The following is a 20,736-nucleotide window of genomic DNA, read 5'->3' on the forward strand; positions in this document are numbered from 1 at the left end:
TTAATTTCCAGTGCAGGAGTTCTGGGGACATGGGACCAACTGGAGGTGATTTATATATTACAGGATTCACCCTCATGAATGGACTGAGACTCCATGAGAGTTCTCACAGGAGTGGGTTAGTTTCTGAGAGTGGCTTTGTCATGGAGATGAGTTCTCCCACCTGTGCTCTCACCCCTTTACTTTTTCACCAAGAGATAATGCAGCACAACAGCCCTCACCAGTCCACCCTTGAACTTCCCAGCTTCTAAAATCATGAGCTAGATAATGTATGTGTGATAAACACACATACACCATACATATGTATTTATTTATGTATTTGGTACCAGGGATTGAACTTAGAGGTACTTTATCCTCTGAATTATATCCCCAACTCTTTATTTTGAGACAGAATCTCATTAAATCTCATTAATCTCATAGGCTGAGGCCTCACTAAGTTGCTGAGGCTGGCCTCAAAATTGCAATCCTCCTGCCTCAGCCTCCTGAGCTGCTGGGATTACAGGTATGTATCACCATGCCTGTTAAACTTTTCATTATAAATTATCTAGTCAGTGTATTCTATTTATAGCAGCAAATGAAGTAAAATAGCCACCATTTTGTAAATGTTTCCTAGGTTTCAAACATCATACCAAAACTAATAATGGTAATAATAATAATTATTACTATTCTAATAGTTTATAATTTTATAACCCATACTAAGTAATAGGAATGCCCTAAACATTTTATAAAATATAAGTGAGTATATGAGGCAGGTAAAGGTTAGATATTTTACAAATAGGAAGCTGAGGCAGAGAGAGGCTACCTGGCCCAAGGTCATACAGCTAATAAGGGGTAGAATTAAGATTCAGTACAAGACAGTCTGCTTCTTGACCATTATGCCCCTCTACTTCTCTAATGTATTACCTCTGTTAATCACTATAACTCTGAAAGAGAAATTTTCATCTCTATTTTACAAATATGGAACCTGAGGTTTGGAGAAAGTTGATGGAGTCACAAATCTAAGGTCATCTGACTAAAGAATAGCACAGATGGCATTTTAAAACAGTCTGGGGCTGAGGATGTGGCTCAAGCGGTAGCGCGCTCGCCTGGCATGCGTGCGGGCCCAGGTTCTATCCTCAGCACCACATACCACCAAAGATGTTATGTCCGCCGAAAACTAAAAATAATAAATATTAAAAATTCTCTCTCTCTCCTCTCTCACTCTCTCTTTTAAAAAAAAAAAAACAAACAAAAAAAACAGGTCTGACTTATTCCAAGAAGTACACTGATAAAATTAAATGTGCCTTGGACCAGAATTTTTTACCTAGAGTTGCAGTTACTCAGGTACTGATCCTATTAGCACTAAAGTGTCTGGGTTGGACTGGGGTGACCAGGGCCTTCAGGCTCATCTCTCAAGTGGCAAACGACTTCATATATTTAAAGTGGAATGCTGTACAAATCTTACTTTATGTGTACCCTATGTGAAATGGTTGGGAAGCCCACCTCTTGGCCTCATCAAAACAAGCTGGACTGCTTTACCAGAGCCAGGGTCTCCTTCTCCCTCTCATTTCTCTGACCTGAGGCAGGAAGAAAAGTACAACTATGGGACCAAGCCTGGGATGGCACTTAAAGTCTGAATTCATGGAGAAGATCCTGAGATAGCCTCCATGGTCACCCATGCTAAATATGGTAAGAGCTGCCCAGAAGCATAAGGAGAAACTCAGGTTATTGACCTGCTAGAGAAGAGCTGAACAGTAATATAGGGTTCAGAGAAAGAGAGTAAGGAGCATTTTTAACCCAGGCCTCTGAAGCACATGAGTAACGGCTGCTATTCCTGGACCAGAGAGAACAATTTTGGCTTGTCATCCATTCAATTAATAGTATTTGCTCTCTGCCATGTGCAGAGCCCTACAATAGATACTTTAGCAAGAAAAAGGGTATCAGTAACAACAACTACTGACACTTCTATAGTCCTTACTAGGTAAGCATTGTTCTAAGCTACTTTTTACATATACAAAGTCATCTAACTTCACAAAGACCTTATGATTTAGGCTCTATTATTACCCCCATATCACAGATGAAGAAATGAAGGTATTAAGAGATTAAGTACCTTGCTTAGTGTTACACAGGTAGTAATTAGCAGAGCCAGGATTTAAACCCAATCTAGTGTCACAGCCCATGTTCCTAAACCCCTGTGCTATATCACCTACCTCACCATGCTCAGGGGGATAGAATTTCCTAGAATTGAGGTTGGGAAATTTAAATGATTCAAGACCATAGTGTTTAAGGGCCAAGTGAGAACTTCTCCTCAGCAACTCCCAGGCCAAAGGTTTTCAGTAATAACCATTAGAATGGCCTAAGAAGCTCTTCAAAATATCCAAGGTAGGCTTCCCACTGAAACATCTGAATCAGAAACTCTAGGTATGCACTCTGGCATGTGATATGAAACTTATGCTTGAAGCCACAAAGAGTTGAACCTCAAAACAGAGAAGCCATCAGCAGCTCTAAACCAAATATAGAGCAGGTAGATCTTGGAGCCCATACAGCTGGGCAGGAAAGGAAGCAAGGGGTCTCTAGTGCCACACTAAGATTGGGAGAAAGGGACCTCAACAAAGCGCCCCATGGCTGGGGGTTCCTCCTTACCTGCTCCCGCTTGAGCTTTTCTCTCTTCCGAATCAGCTCAACTAGCAGCCGCGCCCGCTCCAAGTCATGCCGCAGCTTCTGCCAGTATTTCAGCTCTTCCTTCACTGCACTTGTCTTTTCGTCGTGTTCTCGCTGTAGGAAGCAAGAGGAGGAGCTGGGGGCCTTCTTTCTCTCCATAGTTCTCTCCCTATTCAAGCCCCACAGGCTTCAGGAGATAGCAGAACCTCACCCGAGAGCCTCCACTTCACCACTCTTGCCCTGTGCCTTCCTCCCATCCTTCCCTGGCCTTATAACAAGATTCTCCATTAACAGCACAATAACCACTGCTGGGACTGCTTCTCCTAGTCCCTCAGGGATACCCGAGATCAGTTAGGACCCTCAGGGCTAGAAAGAATTTCAGAAGAAAACTAACAGACACCTTAGGGGTGGAAAGAATCTCACCCAAGAGCTTCAATTTGGCTAGAAAACAAAGTCAAGTTCTTACTATTTGCTTGTACTAAGTGGCTTGAACAAAAAAATCTGTCAATTCTGTCCTAGAAGAGATGATAGTTGTTGGGGGAAGGAAAAGACCCAGTGTTTAAAACCAAAGTGCATAAGAGCATAAAGACAATGAAAACTGATAATGTAAAACTGCACATAAAATGCAGACAAGACAGAAAGGTAGAGAGGTGGGGGTTAGATAGGGAAAAGTTTCCTTGGGAGTATCCTGCAAGAGCTTTTGCATACAATAGTAGACATAGATAGGCTAAGCAGTAAGGAAGGTCTCTTCTGGAACTGACAGGACCAGAGGGACAGAAATGTAGAGGTAGAATTAATGATTCTGTGTTTAGTTGAGTAAAATGGGCTGGCCAGAGTAGAGTAGCTACAAAAGAGTAGAGTAGCCACAAAAGCCATAGAACCCAGGATCTAGCTGACAAGAAGCCTCAAATGCCAGGGTAAAGAACCTGGACTTGGCCTCCTTGGAGAGGGAGAGTATATTCTGGAAAAGGAAGTGATAGAATGGAAAAACAGTATATATAACCCCACGAGTCATAGAGCAAAGAATTAGAGGCTGGAGACACCTACAAAACTATTGTTGAAAAAAAAACTATTGCTGAGACTGAGGGGGCACGGATAGGCAAGGTAGCATAAAATAAAGACAAAGAACTAAACTGATAAATCCCCCTAATAGCTTAAAGAATGATTAATTCTGACTCATTATAGGGGAAAAGTCAAAAGTGGAGAATTCTTGATATGAAGTCAGGAGGAGCAAGAGTTCCACGGCAAAAATGAGAAAATAATTTTACTAAAAGGAAGGAAGATAATTCATTCAGGTTCCAGAATCTGAGTTACAGTAACTACCTACACATGGAAGGATCCCAAAGGGACTGAGGACAGAAAAAAGGGATGAGAATAGCAAAAAATCTGGAGATACTGACACAACAGTTATTTTCAATTATTTTTACTTGGACTTGCTCTCTAAGTAAATAAGCAGGCGGCAGAGGGAATATTACTGTTAAAGACTTAAAAAAGGGATCAGCAAAAGGTACAATCAGAGGGATAGAAGAGATGGGAAATGATATCACGGAAAAGCTTAGACACAAAGACCCAAAAAGAAATGCATCTTGAGGCTGGGGTTGTGGCTCAGTGGTAAGAGGGCTTGCCTAACATGTGTGAGGCACTGGCTTCGATTCTAAGCACCACAAATAAATAAATAAAATAAAGGTCCCTCAACAACTAAACAAAAAATTTTTTTACAAAAGAAAAGAGAGAAATGCATCTTGATGGGCAGTATAGTGGGAATTTAAGGAACTTAGTTACAAAAGGCAAACTAAGATCAAACAGAATGCACCAGTAACGGGAAGGTTTCTTTCTTTTCTGGAACAACACTGTGGGATGATTTAAAGGCAGAAGTAATGAAGGATGTAAAGAGGGAGAGAAAGAAAACGGAAGATGTAAATACTGGAAGGAAAATCAGGAGCAAAAAAAAAAAAAAACATAAAATATGCAGCAACTATAGTTGTTAACGGCTAAAGGCCACCACAATTGGGTGAGCTGTGCACTATAATAAGATCGTAAGTTTTTTTTTTTTTATTTACTATGACACATTTTTTGGCAGATGGCAGTATACTGTCTTGAGAAAAGGGCGCCTTTTTCTAATTCACACAATGCAGCCACCCTGGCTCTTCTTCCTTTCTGTCCCATCTGGAAGGTTTCCCCACTATAGGAAAAGTGGAGCTGGCCCTACACTCTCCCCTAGAATTTGCTCCTAAGTCAAGCCTCTACCATCCAGAAAGGGCTGCTGTTAGGTCTGAAGATATCTGTAGTGCTGGAGGTTATTTCCAGGACAGACTACCCAGCAGGGTGATCACCTGTATAAAAGGCTCCACAGAGAACTCAGGGATAGGTGCCAGCCCCTCCTCTCAAATCTTCACTTCTCCTTCAGACTCAACCTCCCTCCACCAGCCTCCAATCATCACTGCACCTACCTGTTCAGCGTTTCTTTGGGATTGCAAGTGAGAGTGCAGGCGCCGGATGAGGGGGACACCATTCCGTGCCTGCCGCTTCAACAGCCAATAGTTGTGAAGCCGCTGCATGAACTGGTTTTTCCTCTGAAAGGAGAGACCACTACAGATCTTGTTCAACCTTGAGTAGAGGCACAGAGAAGTGAAAGATAGGGTCAGAGGGCAGCCCAGATTAGAGCCCACACATCCTATCCATAACCCGGTTCATTTCTGAGAGGAAGATAGAATAAAATAGCCAAATGCCTCACCTCAGAGAAAGCCTTGAAAAAGATAGCAAAGTTAAGCAGCTCAGATTCAGCAAGAGGTACTTTACTTGCTTTTCCACCTCCTGTGTCGCAGCCTTGATCCTCCAAAAGAACCTATTTCCTGTGATCCTGGACTCCTTCATTCCAAGTATTATCTGAGAAATGGGCCTGTACACTAAAACCTCCACCCTCCTATTAACAAAGGCAGCAAAAGAAACAGGAACTTAAATAATCTATGGGCAATGTGGTCACTATTACTGCCTCATGTGGCTGAGGATCCCAGCTCACAATCAAGTAGGAAGAAAAAACCAATAGGAATACATCAGGTTACTGCTTTCTGAGCCCAAATGCAACCCTTTAAGAGTTGTTTGATCTCTGATTTTCATTTTTTAAAATCAACAGCCTAAAAATGTCTAATTTTGAGCCAAATGGAGAAAAAAATGGATCTAAAGGTGTAAGATGGAGGATCTGAGGGAAAACCTAGCTAAACTACCCAAAAGAGAAGTATTAAGGTCAGGGGTTAGGCCAGTAACACCTGGGGTGGAAGGAACCAGTAAGAACCTAAAATTTCTATGTTAATGCCCACACTGTAGGAGGAGAAACACTATTTATGTCACAAAAGACAGAAAAGCAGCTTAGATATATCAACTGAATAAATGGTCAATGCAATTGATGCAGTTAATAAAATGGTGGATCTGAGTGAGATCTGAATCTATGATCTCTCTGCTCTACCATGGTGCATTCAAAATTGTTTCTCCACAGGGTAAGTCAGGTCTCAGTGCTCCTGTGTTATTTCTTCTGTTTTGTCTCCTCACCCCACTCCACTGAAAAGAAAATTAGTGTGGTTAATCAAGAAGGCGGAACCTTAGAAGGACAGGCATGTTGGGCAGGACATTGCTTACTTAGGTCTTGTTCATCTTCATAGTCAGACACTCCTGCCCCAAAGCCAAGCTTATAAAATCAAGACCTACACCTTTCCCCAAAGGACAGATCCCCACCAATGCCCATGCCAAGCACACCTGCCCAGATGCAGGCAGCCCCCTCCCTCTACAACCTTTTGGCCATGGGGGGCCCCAACAGCATTTGTGCAAGTAGGGAAAAGAATAATAATAATAAAATAGCAGCAGCAGCAGTGACCACCATTTATTGAGTACTTACTATTTGCCAGACACTGTACTAAGTGCTTTACTAATATTACCTCATTTAGTTTTCAGAATTCTATGAGACAGATTCATTTATAAATAAACTAAGACTTAGAGCTGTTAAGCAACATGTCGAGTCATAAATACTAAGTAACAGAAGGTCTGTCTGGCTCTTAGTCAGTGTAGCGGGTGCCTGGGAGAGGCTCTAGAAGAGCAGATATGGCACCCAAAGAATCTAGCCCCAGGGCCTAGTCACACTACAGACAGGGACAAAGCATAGATCTACTTACTTCAGGGAAGAGGTAGCCTAGAACAGCTCTATGCCTAGAATACACCCAGAATCACTGGAATTCTAACTTGGGCCATAGGTTGCAACAAGAACATCCCTGCCTTGATCGCAGTTTTATGTCTTCTTCCTCGTCTGCCAAGTCTGGTTAGGCAGATTTGTCCAACCAGAAATGTGAATAGATTTCATACTTTTCATTCCTCACAATCTTCCAGTATTCCTTTCTCCCTAACCTTTTCATGGAGGCGACAGTACTAGCCTCGAGGTATCATGAGCTACAGCTTGTAGTCCAAATCTGTCACTTTTCACCTGGTCCCATTTCTTAGAACAGAATGTGGCATGTAGTAAGTGCTCAATAAATATATCATTGAATGAATAAAGATGTAAACAACTTTACCTCCCGGGGCCGTGGTTTCTTCATCTGGGGGTATGGGAGAAGGTGCAAGGACTACATTAGATGAACAATCTCCAACATTCCTTCCCGCTCTAATCCTGTATATTTGCTAATGAATCACTCTTGAGATGAGCCCCTGCTGGAAAATCCTCCTTGTCTCTTGCTTTTCTACCAAGTTCCCACCTAACTGCTTCAACAACTTAACTGATATTTTAAAACAGGCACAATGATTTCTCTACAGCTTCAATGGGGGCCCAGGAGTTTTAGTTACACAGCTAAATTTTCCCCTAAATCTAAAGACTCTGAAAAGAAGGAATAAAACATTCTTCCCACACTGTCACCCCCTCATACAAAGTCCTTGATACACCCAGGACAGAGTTTGTTGTACAGCAGACCTGTCAACCCCTTAGCAGAGTGGTTCCAAATTAGGAATACTTCTATTCACCCAGGGGTGTTTGGAAACTCGTGTGAGGTTTTCACAAAGATCAGGCAATTAATTGGATGGGATGAAACGCATTTACCAAGAGCAAGGATGCTAAACATTTAGAAATGTAAGGGACAGTTCTAACAATGAAGAATTATTCTGTCCAAAATGCCAATTAGTGACCTGCTAAAAAATACTACCTTACATATCCCGTTACCCGAGTTTCTAAGCAACTCAAGTATTTTGCTTTACCTGGAACCAAAGGAAACACATTACTCTAAGGATACAATCAAAACCATAAAACAAGCGAGGTGAGCCAGAATCCAAAGGAGATATTTAAATTTGGGGCATAGAAAAAGACATCCACCAACCATATTTGAGGAAGGCCTGGCCCAAAGCCAAGACCAAACCAAGAAGAAACCATGAATTGTTAAAGAGCCCATTTGGGCAGGCTCACCTGTAAGAGGGTATCTGTGGGACAGTGACCATGGGGACAGTGGTGGTGGTCCCCATGGTGGGTGTGTCTCGACCTGCTTCCTCTGGCTCCTTCTTGAACTTTTGCTTCAAACTCATCTTGTTCTTCTTGGGCACTCCCTTCAGAGGGCCACCCACCCCACTTTGGCCTTCCTGTTCCTCCTCCTCCACTTCTTCCTCTTCTTCTTCCTCCCCACCACCCTCCTTCAGCCCATCCTCGTCCCCAGCCTCACTGAGACTTCTGGGGGAGTCACCCTTCCTCCTGGCAGTGGCAGAACCTGGTGGCGAGTGGGCCTCACAGTAGGCGGTCTTACGCACGGTGAAGATGGTGCCATTGAGGCTGGTTTCTCGCATGGGCTCAATCTTCATGAAGAGCCCAGCCCGCTGTGCACATGTCACATGGAAGGCTGTGTAGCAATTCACTTTATGGCATTGGATAGCTGCACCCAGCCCCTTCTGCTTACAGATATAGCAGGTGAGTTTCCATCGGGCAGGTGGGATGTTGTCGATGCCCTCGATAGGCTCCAGGAAGACAGTGTTAGCAAAACAGACTTCTGGAATCCAGATGGCACATACTACATGGGCCCAATGCCCATCACTGGTCTGTTTGAAGGCACCACCCTTGTTGGGGCAGAGGACACAATCCACAGGCCGAGAGGGAGACTGCAGGCAGCAGCGGCATAACCACTGGCCCTCGGGGATATAGGGTACACCATAGCACTCCTGGTGTACGGCCAGGTTACAGATGTCACAGAAGAGAATGACATTGCTATTATGACATTCATCGTCCAGGCATACACAGCAGAAGGCATCTTCATCAATGAGTGACTGTTGTGCCCCACTGCTGCGACTCTCCAAGTATGACTCCTTCTCAAGCCGGTCCACCAGCAGCTCAAAGGTGTCTGCTGACACCAAACTGTGCCCATCTACTCGCCGCTTTTCATTCACCATGTCCAGCCAGGCAAGGTCCTCCTCATCCATGTCATACTCTACCTCTGCATCCAGGTCTTCAGGTGGCTTCTCAATGTAGCGGTAATAGGCAGCAGGCAGTGGGGGTGCTTCAGGCTGGCTGCCTGGATCCACCACACGGAAGCTGGGCTGTGGGAGGTGGAAGGAAGTTCCAGATGCATGCTTAGAGCAGGATTCCTTCTTTTTGCCCTTGGATGAAGTCTTCTTGGACTTGCCTGGGAACTGAGGCTGCTCGCTATTTTCTTTGTTACTATTGCATTCGGTGATATCCTGAGCAGTCAGTTCATCTTCAGTGATGATCTTAAGTGGGTCATAGATGCTGATACGATGCAGGCGTCCATCAATATCCACCTCAACAATACGCTGGGCCTGGGCATATGTTAGGGTCTCCCGGGTGGGTGAGCACTTGAGACTGTAGGGGGATGGGGAACGCCGGCCCTCGGCATTCTGCCGCGACTTCCGGCGAGGCTTCCTCATGGCACCTAGGAACCAAGGAGACTGGCCTAAGGAGAGAAGACCAGGAGACTGTGAGCTGGATATTCATGCATGTATGTATCCTATCCACTCAACCTTCCATCCAATCAAGTGGCCACTGGGAGGACTAGCTGTTCCCTTAGTCTGAACAGTCTGCCCCTGAGGCATCCACAGGGCTTCACTCCTTCAGGCCTTTCAGCAAACAGCATTTCTCAGTGAGACCTTCTCATTACTCTGTACACCACTGCAAATACCTTTTCTCCACCAACTATGGACCTTTTATCCTGCTTTATTTTCTCTTATAACACACTTCATCTTCTACCATGCAATGTAATTTACCTATATATAATATTTATTATTTGCTTCCTTCTGCTAAAATGTAAGTTCCAAAGGGTTGGGAATTTATGCCTGTCTTCACTGCTATATCCCCAGTGCCTAGAGTGATGCCCACCTCCTAAGTAATCCTTCAATCAGTATTAGGCGAATGTATTCAGCGAACGAAAGGAGAAATGATCCCTGTCTTCAAGGTGCTATGTCTGAAGGGAAGGGAAAGAAAACAGATCCTTACAATATGACACATGGAAAGAGCTAATGTTCAAATGGTCTACGTAAGGTTGTGGGACACTAACTGTGAAAAAAGAGAGGGTGCTTAAGACTTCAGAAAGATTAAAAATAAATAAATAAATAATTAAAAAAAAAAAAAAAGACTTCAGAAAGAGAAAACAGGATGGCCACAGTGGTACACATTGGTAGTCTCAGCTACCTGCAAGACTTAGGTGGAAGGATCACGTGAGTCCAAGAGTTTAAGGCCAGCTGGACAACATTGCAAGATCCTGTCTCAAAGAAAATAAACAAGAACAGCATCCATTTTTGAGCTCTATACCTGAACACTACGCCCCATTAGTGGACTGAAAACTCACAGGTCTAGAGCCCTCTCCCAATCCATCTTACCATAATCAAAAGCCCTATTTGGGCAGGGGTTGTGGCTCAGCAGTAAAGCACTCCCCTAGCATGGGCGAGGCCGTGGGTTCAATCCTCAGCATCATATAAAAATAAAATAAAGGTATTGTGTCCAACTACAACTAAAAAATAAATATTTTTTAAAAAGCCCTATCTCCACCCCCCCACTTTTTTTAAGTGGTACTGGGGATTGAACCCAGGGCTTCACACATATTAGACAAGCACCCTACATCTGAGGTGCATCCCTAGTCCTTTTTAATTTTATTTTGAGACAGGATCTAAGTTGCCTGGGACTTGCAGTCTCCCTGCCTCAGCCTCCTAAGCAGCTGAGATTAATGAGCATGTGCCTGCATGCCCAGCTCCAGAAGCCCTGTCTCTTGTGTCCAGGGTGAAGGCATCTAAAATGCTTATCACATGTGGTCAAAGGCTTCAAACTACAGTATGCAGGGCATTTCCTGCAAATAGAAGCATCCAGGATAATTGGCTAGTAATATATTTCCAAGCAGAAACCCTGCAAGTTCTGGGAGTAGCACCAAAATATTTTTACAGTTGTAAGTGTCCTGTGTGGGTTCCTCAGTGGAACCAAGACCAAGGTGACTGGGACAATTATCTGAGGTAAATTCCCAGTACTTTGTTACCTCATACTTACATCTAGTCTACCCTTGTGAAACAAAGAGAAAGCTCTAAAGTTTTCCACAACATTCTCAGGATGGAGGGAACTAGGGTAAGTGGTTATCAAAGCCATTACTACCAGAAAGACTTTGGGGACATGGTGTCCCACAGTATGGGCACAGATTTGGAAAGGTATGAACAGAGAAAGAGCTTTCAAGAGGAAAAACCAATTTCATCATCTTGGTTGCAGCACCAACCATCTTTACAAAGTGGGTGATGATAATAATTTAACACACTTTTACTAATCACAAAACCCTTTTCCTTTTGGTATTGCTCACAACCACCTTGGATGACATAGAGATAGTATTTTTTTCCATCTTGTGCAGCTCAGAAGGGTATCACTCAACCCAGAGCCAGTAAGGTGGTCTGGTACAAAAAGAGGTTCTGGGGCAATCGAGGTTCTAATCTTAGCCCTATGGGACTCGGAATAAGTCTTCTAACTCCATACTTCATCAGTAATGAGGCTAATAACATCTACCTCTTAAGGGCTGCTGTTTGTTAATAAAGTATTATCAACATCCTTATTTAAAAGGCCTTCTAATCCCAAAGTGACTGAAACAAACAACCTGCCCAAGGAACGGCAGGCACACACCCCATTTGGAAGCTCAAGGAAACAGAATCATCACAGCAATTCTGTCCAGGTTCCAGATACCCTTGGCCACGAGATTCCTTCCAAATACCAAGTTCCCAGAGGCAGGCCAGGCCAGCAGATGTGCTTCATTACCACCACCACCCCCAAGGCAAGGGAGCTCCTAGGAGAGACAGACCTCTACCTCCATAGTTCACAGAGCCCTCCCTTCAGCAAGCCCTGAACAGTCTTCCCACCTGCCACCTCCTCCGCAGCTCAGCAATCTCTCAACCAACCAGCAAGTATCTATGCAGACCTCTTCTGTCCCACCCAAGCCTCTAGACGCCGGGAGGCAAACCCTACAGGAGGAAGGGCTGCAGCTGAGGAAATCGAAATGAGCTTCGCCCACAAGGCGCTGACAGTCGCGGTTTTTTTTTGGCGGGAGTTTTTCAACCTACACAGCTCTTTCCACATACATACCTATAAAATACCCCCAACATCTCCCCGAGATGTTCTCAGCAGCCCTTGGTCCCCTACTCGCTCACCCCACCCAGATCCCCCACAGAACCAGGAGTTTCTGCAATTAGACGGAATCTCCTGCACTCTACACAAGGCACTCCTGAGACGAGGGGAGACCCCAGTCGAGGCTACTGCCCCTTTAAGGGACGCCTCTTTCAGAAGAATCTTGACCCCTCAGAGAAGAATAAAGGAGGGAAATAACAACTCCTCCCCAGAGGGGAGAGAGAGGGCTAGGGCATCAGAGACATACTGACGCGGAGTCCGACCCTCAGAGAAAGCGAGCGCCAGCGAACTAGCGGGGCAGAGAGCCGAGCGCCTATTGGCCGCCTGACCTGCCCGTCAGGGGGAACTGGAGGGCCAAGGGAAGCACAAGGGGCGGAATTCTCCTCTGGTCTGGCCAATTGGAGAGCGTGGCGGAGGCGGGGCTTGGCAGCTTGGCTTCTAGGGCCGGGGGGAGACAAGATGGCGGGTGCGGGAGGGGGTCCTTGCTTTTCAGCTCCCCCACTCGCCCGCCTTCTCCTTCTCCGCCGCCGCCCTCGCTCCAAGGGAGAGCTTTCGCGCCGCCCCCGCCCCGCTTGGGAAGCCTCCCGCTCCCCGGTTTCCACCCCCCCGCGAAGTCCCTGGTCCCCGTAGGCCCTGCTGCTCCCGCCCCCGCTCCGTCCGGCCCCGCTGCCGCCCCCATTACCTCAGCCGCCGGCCCGGCCCCACCGTTCGGGGCCCCTGGGCGCGGGCGGGACGGCTGCCGAGCAGGTCGGCGCGGCCCTGGGAGCGGAGCGCGGCCTCCTCCCGCGCCAGCCTCCGCGGCCTCCGCCGTGCCCCCTCCCGGCGCGCGCTGGGGCCCCGGCCCGGCCGCCGCCACTGTCGCCGCTCCCGGGGGAGGAGGGGGAATGGAGCCGCCGCCGCCGCCGCTGCCGCCACGGAGCCCGGCCGAGGGGAGGGAGGGATCAGCCCCCAGGCAGGATCCGCCCCTCCGGCCTCCCCCCGCCACCTCCACCCCTTCCCTCGCTCCCTCCCTGGCTCCGCGGGCTCTCCCGCTGAACAGGAGCGAGAGCGCGAAAGGGGGAAACGGGAAAAAATCCCCCCGCCCGTGCCCGGCGCGGCTGCGGCCGGGGCTGCGCGGCGCGGAGCGCGGAGCCGCCGCCGCCACGGGGCACCGTCCCCAGCTCGGCCTCACGGTGGCGGTGCGGACGCGGCGGGGGCACCGAACAGAAACCGGGTCTGCGCCCGCCGCAGCCCCGACTCACCCCGGCCCTGCCCGCGGCGGGATGAGCCCGTCCGGAGAGCTGGAGACGTTCGGTCTAGTTGGAAAAGACTAGGGTCCCTAACTCTTTAGAGTCGTCTCCCCCCATTATTGCGGGGGAGGTGACCAAGGTTTGGTGTAACAAGCCCCCTCCGAACTGAAGGGCTCTACAAAGGTTAAGCGAGAGCAATTAATAGAGCTGAAACCGGCCTGTAGTTTATTGGGGTGCAAGTGCCTGTACTACTCCCAGAAAGTCGCCCCCTCCCCCAGGTCCTGAGGACAAAGGTCTAGCGATGTCCATCCCCTCCCCCAGTGAGGACAGCCAGGGAAGACCCGCGTCTATCGTGTGCAGGTGAGCGCCTTGTACCACACAAGACATCCTTTTTAAGAAACAGATCTGACTTTTCGTTATGTGCCATCCTTTTCCTTCTGTATTTAAAAAGAGTAAACATAAAAGTTTTGACAGTCTACTTAGGGACGTCTGGTAACTGGTTTGTCACTGTAGGCATGGGAAACACTTTCTCCTTAAGTCTGAGTTGGCTAGGAATGGGTTAATTTAATATACTAGGGGCTTTCTAAAAGATGCCTGACAAAGAGCAACTTCAAACTCAGATGTAATCAAACTGGCTTTTGATTTGATTTATAAAAAATAAACTTTAAAAGGGCTTTTTTGCCACCTCCTTTTGCATATAAATTGGAAAGCTTACCTTCACATGACTGAAGTCTTAAGCACCAATATTTAATGATGTTTATAAAGGATACATGGATAAGCTGCCTTCAAATGTGAAGATGAATGACATATTTTGAAAGCATCTCATCTCCTCTGACCGAACTGATGTAGCTTTTTGAGATTTCACCATTTCTTGCTGGGTTCTGATGATCCAGAACATGGGTTCTAGAGTCAGAAGGATAAAGTCTTAGGATCCATGTCTTCCAGATGTTTAAATTGGATGTACTGCTGCTTTTGAAGTATGTATATTTATTAGCCTAAGAATTTAGATATAAATCATTTTAAGTTTAAAAGTTTGATTAAAGCAAGGAAGTTAATTTGCATTACAAAGGTGTTTTCTGAGTAGATGGTAGCATCTTTTGGCACAGAGTAGTGCAAAAAATACTTCTGTTAACCAATTTTTAAAAAGAAAGAGAAGTGGCTTGTGGTGCTAAGCAAGGGCAGGGCAATGTTTTGAAAGCTGTGAAGATGAAATAGTATGAATTACTGTCAAGTGTTTTAAAGCTAGGGGGAATAATCATCCAGAGAGAAGGTGTGGAAGAAAGATGATTAATTGTGGAAGGGAAGCCCCAGAGGCAAGAGAATATTGCAATTACTTTTAGTTAAGGAAAAAAAAATCTGAAGACCAACAGGAACAAGAATACTGAATTTCATTTCTTGATCTTTTAAAATACGAAATATAATAACCATTTACACATATGAATAGTGACTTATTTCCTGAAGAAAGTTCTCAAAATTTATATAGCACAATTCCCAATTGTGTGATTGGGAGCTGACTTTTCCCAATAAAATAAATGAATAAATACCTTGAGAAACTACTATGGTTTCTGTTGGTTATAAAATAATGATTTAAACTTTTTTTTAAGTTGTTGAAGGACCTTTATTTTTTATTTATTCATTTATATGTGGTGCTGAAAATCAAACCCAGTGTCTCACGCACGCTAGGGAAGCACTCTACCACTGAGTTACAACCCTAACCCCTGTGATTTAAATGTTGATGAAAATATGTTGTCTACCTAGTGCATGTAATCTCCAGGTTTTTGTGCACAACACTTTTATGTTAAGACGTTATTCACCCCAAGTGTTTCTCTTCCATTTTCAACTTCCACTTTTTTAGTGGTAATATTGCAATTATTCTTATTTACATTTTTGACATTTAGAATTGGCTTTTGTTAGTGTAACTACGCACATAACTAGTTAACTGTGGTGTAATCTTAAATGTAACATGGAACAATTATATCATTAAAAACAAATTTGGAACATGTATCAAAAATCCCAGAGGCACTAAATGTAATTCACTTTAATCTTCAGCTATTTTAAACAGTTTAAATTCACCAGCTCCTGGCCTTTCCATTAAACCATACAACCATTAAGTTCAACAAAGAGGGGCATGAGCCTTTGATTCCAAATAGTTGTTTTAAGAAAAAAAGAAATCCTCCATCTCTAGAAAATAACTTATTTGGGCTAGGAGAATATTTTACATGTAGATCTAAAAAAGGAAACAAATACAAAAAGTCTTCATTTCACACATGTAATTTTTTTTTAAGTGTCTCAGGGTATCTTTTTAATGCTTCAGGGCAGGAAGCCTCTGAAGGGTCAGATGATATACCCACTGGATTAATAAAATATGTATGATAAGAAAAAAATAGGCCTTGACTGATTGTTAAATTATTTTTAATAGAATGTTCCTTCCTTAGACATTTGGCTAAAAGAATCTGAAACCACAGTTGGGAGGAATGTTGGAGGTTGGAATCATTGTGATATTTTTATGCTGTAATGCAAATGATTTCAGAATATAGTTTGCTTAGAAAAGGGAGAAAGTTTAGCTAAAATAACAACAGGTCTTAAATAGAATACCACACTCTCTAAATTTAAGTCCATTCATTTATTCCTGAAACACATTTTTTTGACCACCTACTGCGTGTTCAACACTAAACAAATTTCTTTGGAAAATAATGACAAAATCTGAACCTGGAAAGGATGAGTGAGCATATAAAAAGACAGAATATTTTTCTTTGTCTTGAGTAGTGTGCAATCAAGAGGAAAGCCAGAAATAACCAGAAAACATGCAGAAGAAATTAGATATGGCATTGAACAGTGTTAAGCCACCATTATTCAAAGAAGGGTTCTTTAAGGACAGGAAGCTTCTTTGCTAAGTACTAAGTAGGAATGGATGTAAACTGGTGAACAGTGTAGAATGACATCATTGGGTTGGTGATGGGGCAGTTCAGGCAAAAGGACAATACTCAGGGAAAAATAACGAAATCATCCTAGCTGGTCTGCATGGGCAGATGTTAAAAAAGAAAAGGTTGAACCCATAGTCCCAGCTACTCAGGAGGCTAAGGTAGGAGGATCACTTGAACTCATGAGTTCAAGACCAGCTTGGGCAAAAGAAAAAGAAAGAAAGATTGGATTGGGTATGAGGTGTGACAAAGGTATAGGGAGAAAAGGAGACACCCGCTACTTAGTGCAAGTGGTGGAGGTACCCACAACTTTTATTGAAAGTATTTGTGGACCGAGATTAATAAAGGAAATGTATTGACAGGCATAACCATAAGGTCCAGGAATACATCTAACTTTAGGCATCAGGATGCTCTCTTGCAATCTGTCAGCCATCCTGTTCCCATATGTATGGTTAGAAAGACATACTACTCTGTTGAGGTCTGATCATATGCCCACTTCTAGAAATAGAGACATGGGCAGGAGGTGATTCTCCGAAGAGACTTTGGACACATGTACAAAATAGGTCCAATATGCACACCAGATTTTACTTATCAACTTACTATATGAAACAAATATTATATCCCCATTATGTATAGGGTAAACTGGAGCCAAAAGATCAAATAAACCAAAAAGAATTTACTAAAGGTAACAAGGCATTATGAAAAGGTATTAACCAGAATGGTAAGAGAGGTGGTAGGAAAAGGAAGAGAACAAATCAGAAGACAAATCAACAACTTGATGACTGACTGAACAAAGGGAAGATCAAGGATGAATCTAAGTTCTAACTTCACAGGATTTTTATACTGCTGGTAGAATCTCTGCAAATCAAGAGGTGGCAAAGGGTTGGTAACTCAGAGCTCCTGCTGGGGCTGGGGCTTAAGGATTAAGGAAATGATCAGATCAACTGAAGTTCTCTGGAGCCTCTTCTGAACACTCTAAAATACATACCCATTCAATAATAATAAGTATTTGAGCTAATGGTTGGGCTCTATTTTATGTCTATAAGAGCCAAAAGGTGAAAAGGGTATGCTTTCATATGTGAGAAGACACAATCACAAGAATAAAGCAAATGGAATGTGCCTCGAGAGAAATGCAAACGAAGTCAGTTTGGTGGAGAGAGCAAGGTCATCTGGAGAAGAGGGAAGTTTCAGTCTTCCCTCTAAGCCATTTGAGCTTAGGTAGAACTTCAGCTTAAAAGATAGTTACAGGTTGAGGTTCTGGCTGAGCCACACCATGAGCAAAGAGAAATGTGTGTCCAAGAACAAAATGTCAACAAATCGCGTTTCAAAGATCTAATTGACTTTTGTTAGCAATTTAGAAATAGGCAGCATCTATTCTACAAAATAAAAAGAAGCTCCAATGAACTAGACAGAGTGGGTGAGTTTTATAGGCAGGGGAAAAAAAAAAAGCTGAGGTAAAGCTAGAACAATGAGTGGAACAATGATGAGTACTTTCCTTATTGGAATGTCAACAAAATCTGGTTGGCTTAATGAGATTTGGCTGTCATCTCCTGATTGCTCCAAAGTTCACATCTTTCAAGTAAACAACTTAGATTTTGGTTTGGTGATGTGGAAAACGGCTTATGTGATTCCATTTGGGGTCTGCTGTCTTTTCTTTGACAGACAGAACACCATAAAATTGGGCAAAGAGTGGGATGGTTGAAAAAAGGGAGATGTGAGGGAGAAGGTTGGAAAAGATGGGATCAAATGAGAGCATGGAGAGCATTGGGGAGGGAAATAGACCTAAGGGGGTGAAAGTCTTGGTGATTATTGAAATAGGAAAAATAATCCAATAAGTCCATGCTTTAAGATATAGGCAGGCAAGAATGTACAGTGTGATGTAAATCATCCATCTAGCGTAGCTTGAATGGTCCTCCTTGGACTTGACTCTAGCTAGAACTTCTGACCATGACCTCAGTGGAATGCTAACTACAAGCTTGAAAGCAAATAGGATGTGGCAAGTATAAATCATTCAACCTGATTTAATGTCTTATTTCAACCTTTAATTAACATTTCTGTTAAGTCCTTAGATTTTTACTGTGAATGAAGCCAGGATACCAAAAAAATAGAACTTATTTCCATTTTAATAAAAGATTCAGCCCTATAAGAAGCTATCTTCTTGGTATAATTTTACCAAGAGAGAGAAAATACACAAAAATAATAGCACCTACTAAGCCTGCTTTTTAACAAGGTCCCTCTTACATGATTTATTTGCATATTAAAATTGAGAAACCACATTAGAGGATATTCGAGATTCCCAGGATTAAAGTGTTTTAAGATCCTTAAGATAACATTAAAGGATTAATATTAGCCATCGATTAGTCAAGAATAGGTAACAAAATGTGTGATTCTATTTTTATGAAATTCTTGAAAATGCAAATTAATCTGTAATGACAAGCAGCAAGTTGTTGGTTGCCTAGAAGGGAAGAAGAGCATCAATTATAAAGAGGTATGAAAGACCTTTTGGGAGTGATGGAAACATTCTGTAAGTTGATTATTGTGGCGCAGAAATAGGTACATGCACTTGTCAAAAATCAAACTACAAAATAGCTTTTATTTTATTTTACATAGATTTTTGCCACAATTAAGTTGATAAAGAATATCAGTTGTTAGGGCTGGGGTTGTGGCTTAGCGGTAGAGTGCTCGCCTAGTGCATGCAGGGGGCCGAGTTTGGTCCTCAGCACCACATAAAAAAAATATATAACAAAGGTATTGTGTGCAACTACAATGAAAACAAAATATTTTTTAAAAAAGAATATCAGGGCTGGGGATGTGGCTCAAGCGGTAGCGCGCTCGCCTGGCATGCGTGCGGCCCGGGTTCGATCCTCAGCACCACATACCAACAAAGATGTTGTGTCTGCCGAGAACTAAAAAAAAATAAATAAATATTAAAAATTCTCTTTCTCTCTCTCCTTCTCTCTCTCTCACTCTCTCTTAAAAAAAAAAAAAAAAAAAAAAAAAAAAAAAAAAAAAAGAATATCAATTGCAATTTTTAGACTAACAATTAAAAAAATGAAAAAATGAGGATGAACTCACAAATGAATAGAGGAGAAAAGAATCATTGAAAAATTTTAAAAACTCAAAAAGACAAGGAAAGAAAAAGGAATATAAGGGCCTGGGGATTTGGCTCAAGCGGTAGCGAGTTTGCCTGGCATGTGTGCGGCCTGGGTTCGATCCTCAGCACCACATACAAACAAAGATATTGTCTCTGCCGAAAACTAAGATGTAAATAAAACATTTTAAAGAAAAAAGAATATAATATAGAATAAATAAAAAACAAATGATAGTAGATTTAAACACAATATTTAATCTACTTTTCTACACCGTAGAATGGGATATTTCTGGATAAGTTTAAGATAAAGGGTTAAAATGTATACTTTGAGCACGTGTACTTATATCTACTCCCTCCCCAACTTCATTAATATGTTAGCAAAGGATTTTAAAAATCCACAAAACAGGGGCTGGGTTGTGGCTCAGCGGTAGAGCACTTGCCTTGCACCTGTGAGGCGCTGGGTTCAATCCTCAGCACCACATAAAAATAAATAAATGAAATAATGGCATTGTGTCTATCTACAACTAAAAAGAAAATTTTAAAATCCACAAAATAAAGTGAATGATGGAAAGAAAAAACAGCAGTTGAGTCAATGCCAACACTATATCCTTGAACTTCCAGACTGTGAGCAAAAGTAAACTTTTCTTTATAGAGTTACTCACCCTGAGGTATTTCATCAAAGTAATGAAAAATGAACTAAGAAAAACCTCAACACATCTGGGGGTCATGTTTTGTGTTATGAACACAGTAGAAAAAAAGCTAATTTTTTTATATATCAAATTCTTCTTTAATCTATTAATGTGAGGAATTAATTCTCTAATAATAAGGCATTTCGGCAACCCTAGAATTAGCCTGACTTCATCATAATTTATTGACTTTTTTCTTATATGTCATAGTGGACATATATGTCTTAGTGGTTTGCTAGCATTTTAATATTTTTGTATATAGACTGTCAGAGAAGATTGGCTATAATTTGTCGATGAATCAAGTGTCATTGCTCTCAAAGAAATGAGTTGGGAATTTTTTTTTTTAAAGAGTTTGTATAAGGGCTGGGGATGTGGCTCAAGCGGTAGCACGCTCGCCTGGCATGCGTGCGGCCCGGGTTCGATCCTCAGTACCACATACAAAGATGTTGTGTCTGCCGAGAACTAAAAAATAAATATTAAAAAAAAAAAAATTCTCTCTCTATCTCTCTCTCCCTCCTCTCTCACTCTCTCTTTAAAAAAAAAAAAAAGAGTTTGT

At 43.1% G+C, this 20,736-nt stretch overlaps 1 protein-coding gene across 6 annotated transcripts in view; it reads right to left on the reverse strand.

Moving 5' to 3' along the window:
• Positions 1 to 13,198, reverse strand: part of Brpf3 (bromodomain and PHD finger containing 3) — a 34,510-nt gene extending 21,312 nt beyond the window's left edge. For 3 of the 6 annotated variants that reach the window (XR_013425221.1, XR_013425220.1, XM_078020117.1), the window contains exons 1-4: positions 12,936 to 13,198; positions 8,072 to 9,560; positions 5,088 to 5,244; positions 2,620 to 2,751 (exon numbers count right to left, since the gene is read on the reverse strand). Coding sequence is in view for 4 of the 6 variants with exons in the window: in XM_078020117.1 (XP_077876243.1) it covers positions 2,620 to 2,751; positions 5,088 to 5,244; positions 8,072 to 9,534 (1,752 nt within the window). In the remaining 2 variants the exon portion in view is untranslated. Of the gene's footprint in view, positions 1 to 2,619; positions 2,752 to 5,087; positions 5,245 to 8,071; positions 9,561 to 9,982; positions 10,007 to 12,211; positions 12,474 to 12,935 lie in introns of those variants that run through there. The other 3 variants (XM_078020114.1, XM_078020115.1, XM_078020116.1) reach the window with 3 other exon arrangements.
• Positions 13,199 to 20,736: the final 7,538 nt, after the last annotated feature.

The sequence above is a fragment of the Ictidomys tridecemlineatus genome, chromosome 8 (genome assembly GCF_052094955.1).
Source record: "Ictidomys tridecemlineatus isolate mIctTri1 chromosome 8, mIctTri1.hap1, whole genome shotgun sequence".
Lineage (NCBI taxonomy): Eukaryota > Metazoa > Chordata > Mammalia > Rodentia > Sciuridae > Ictidomys > Ictidomys tridecemlineatus.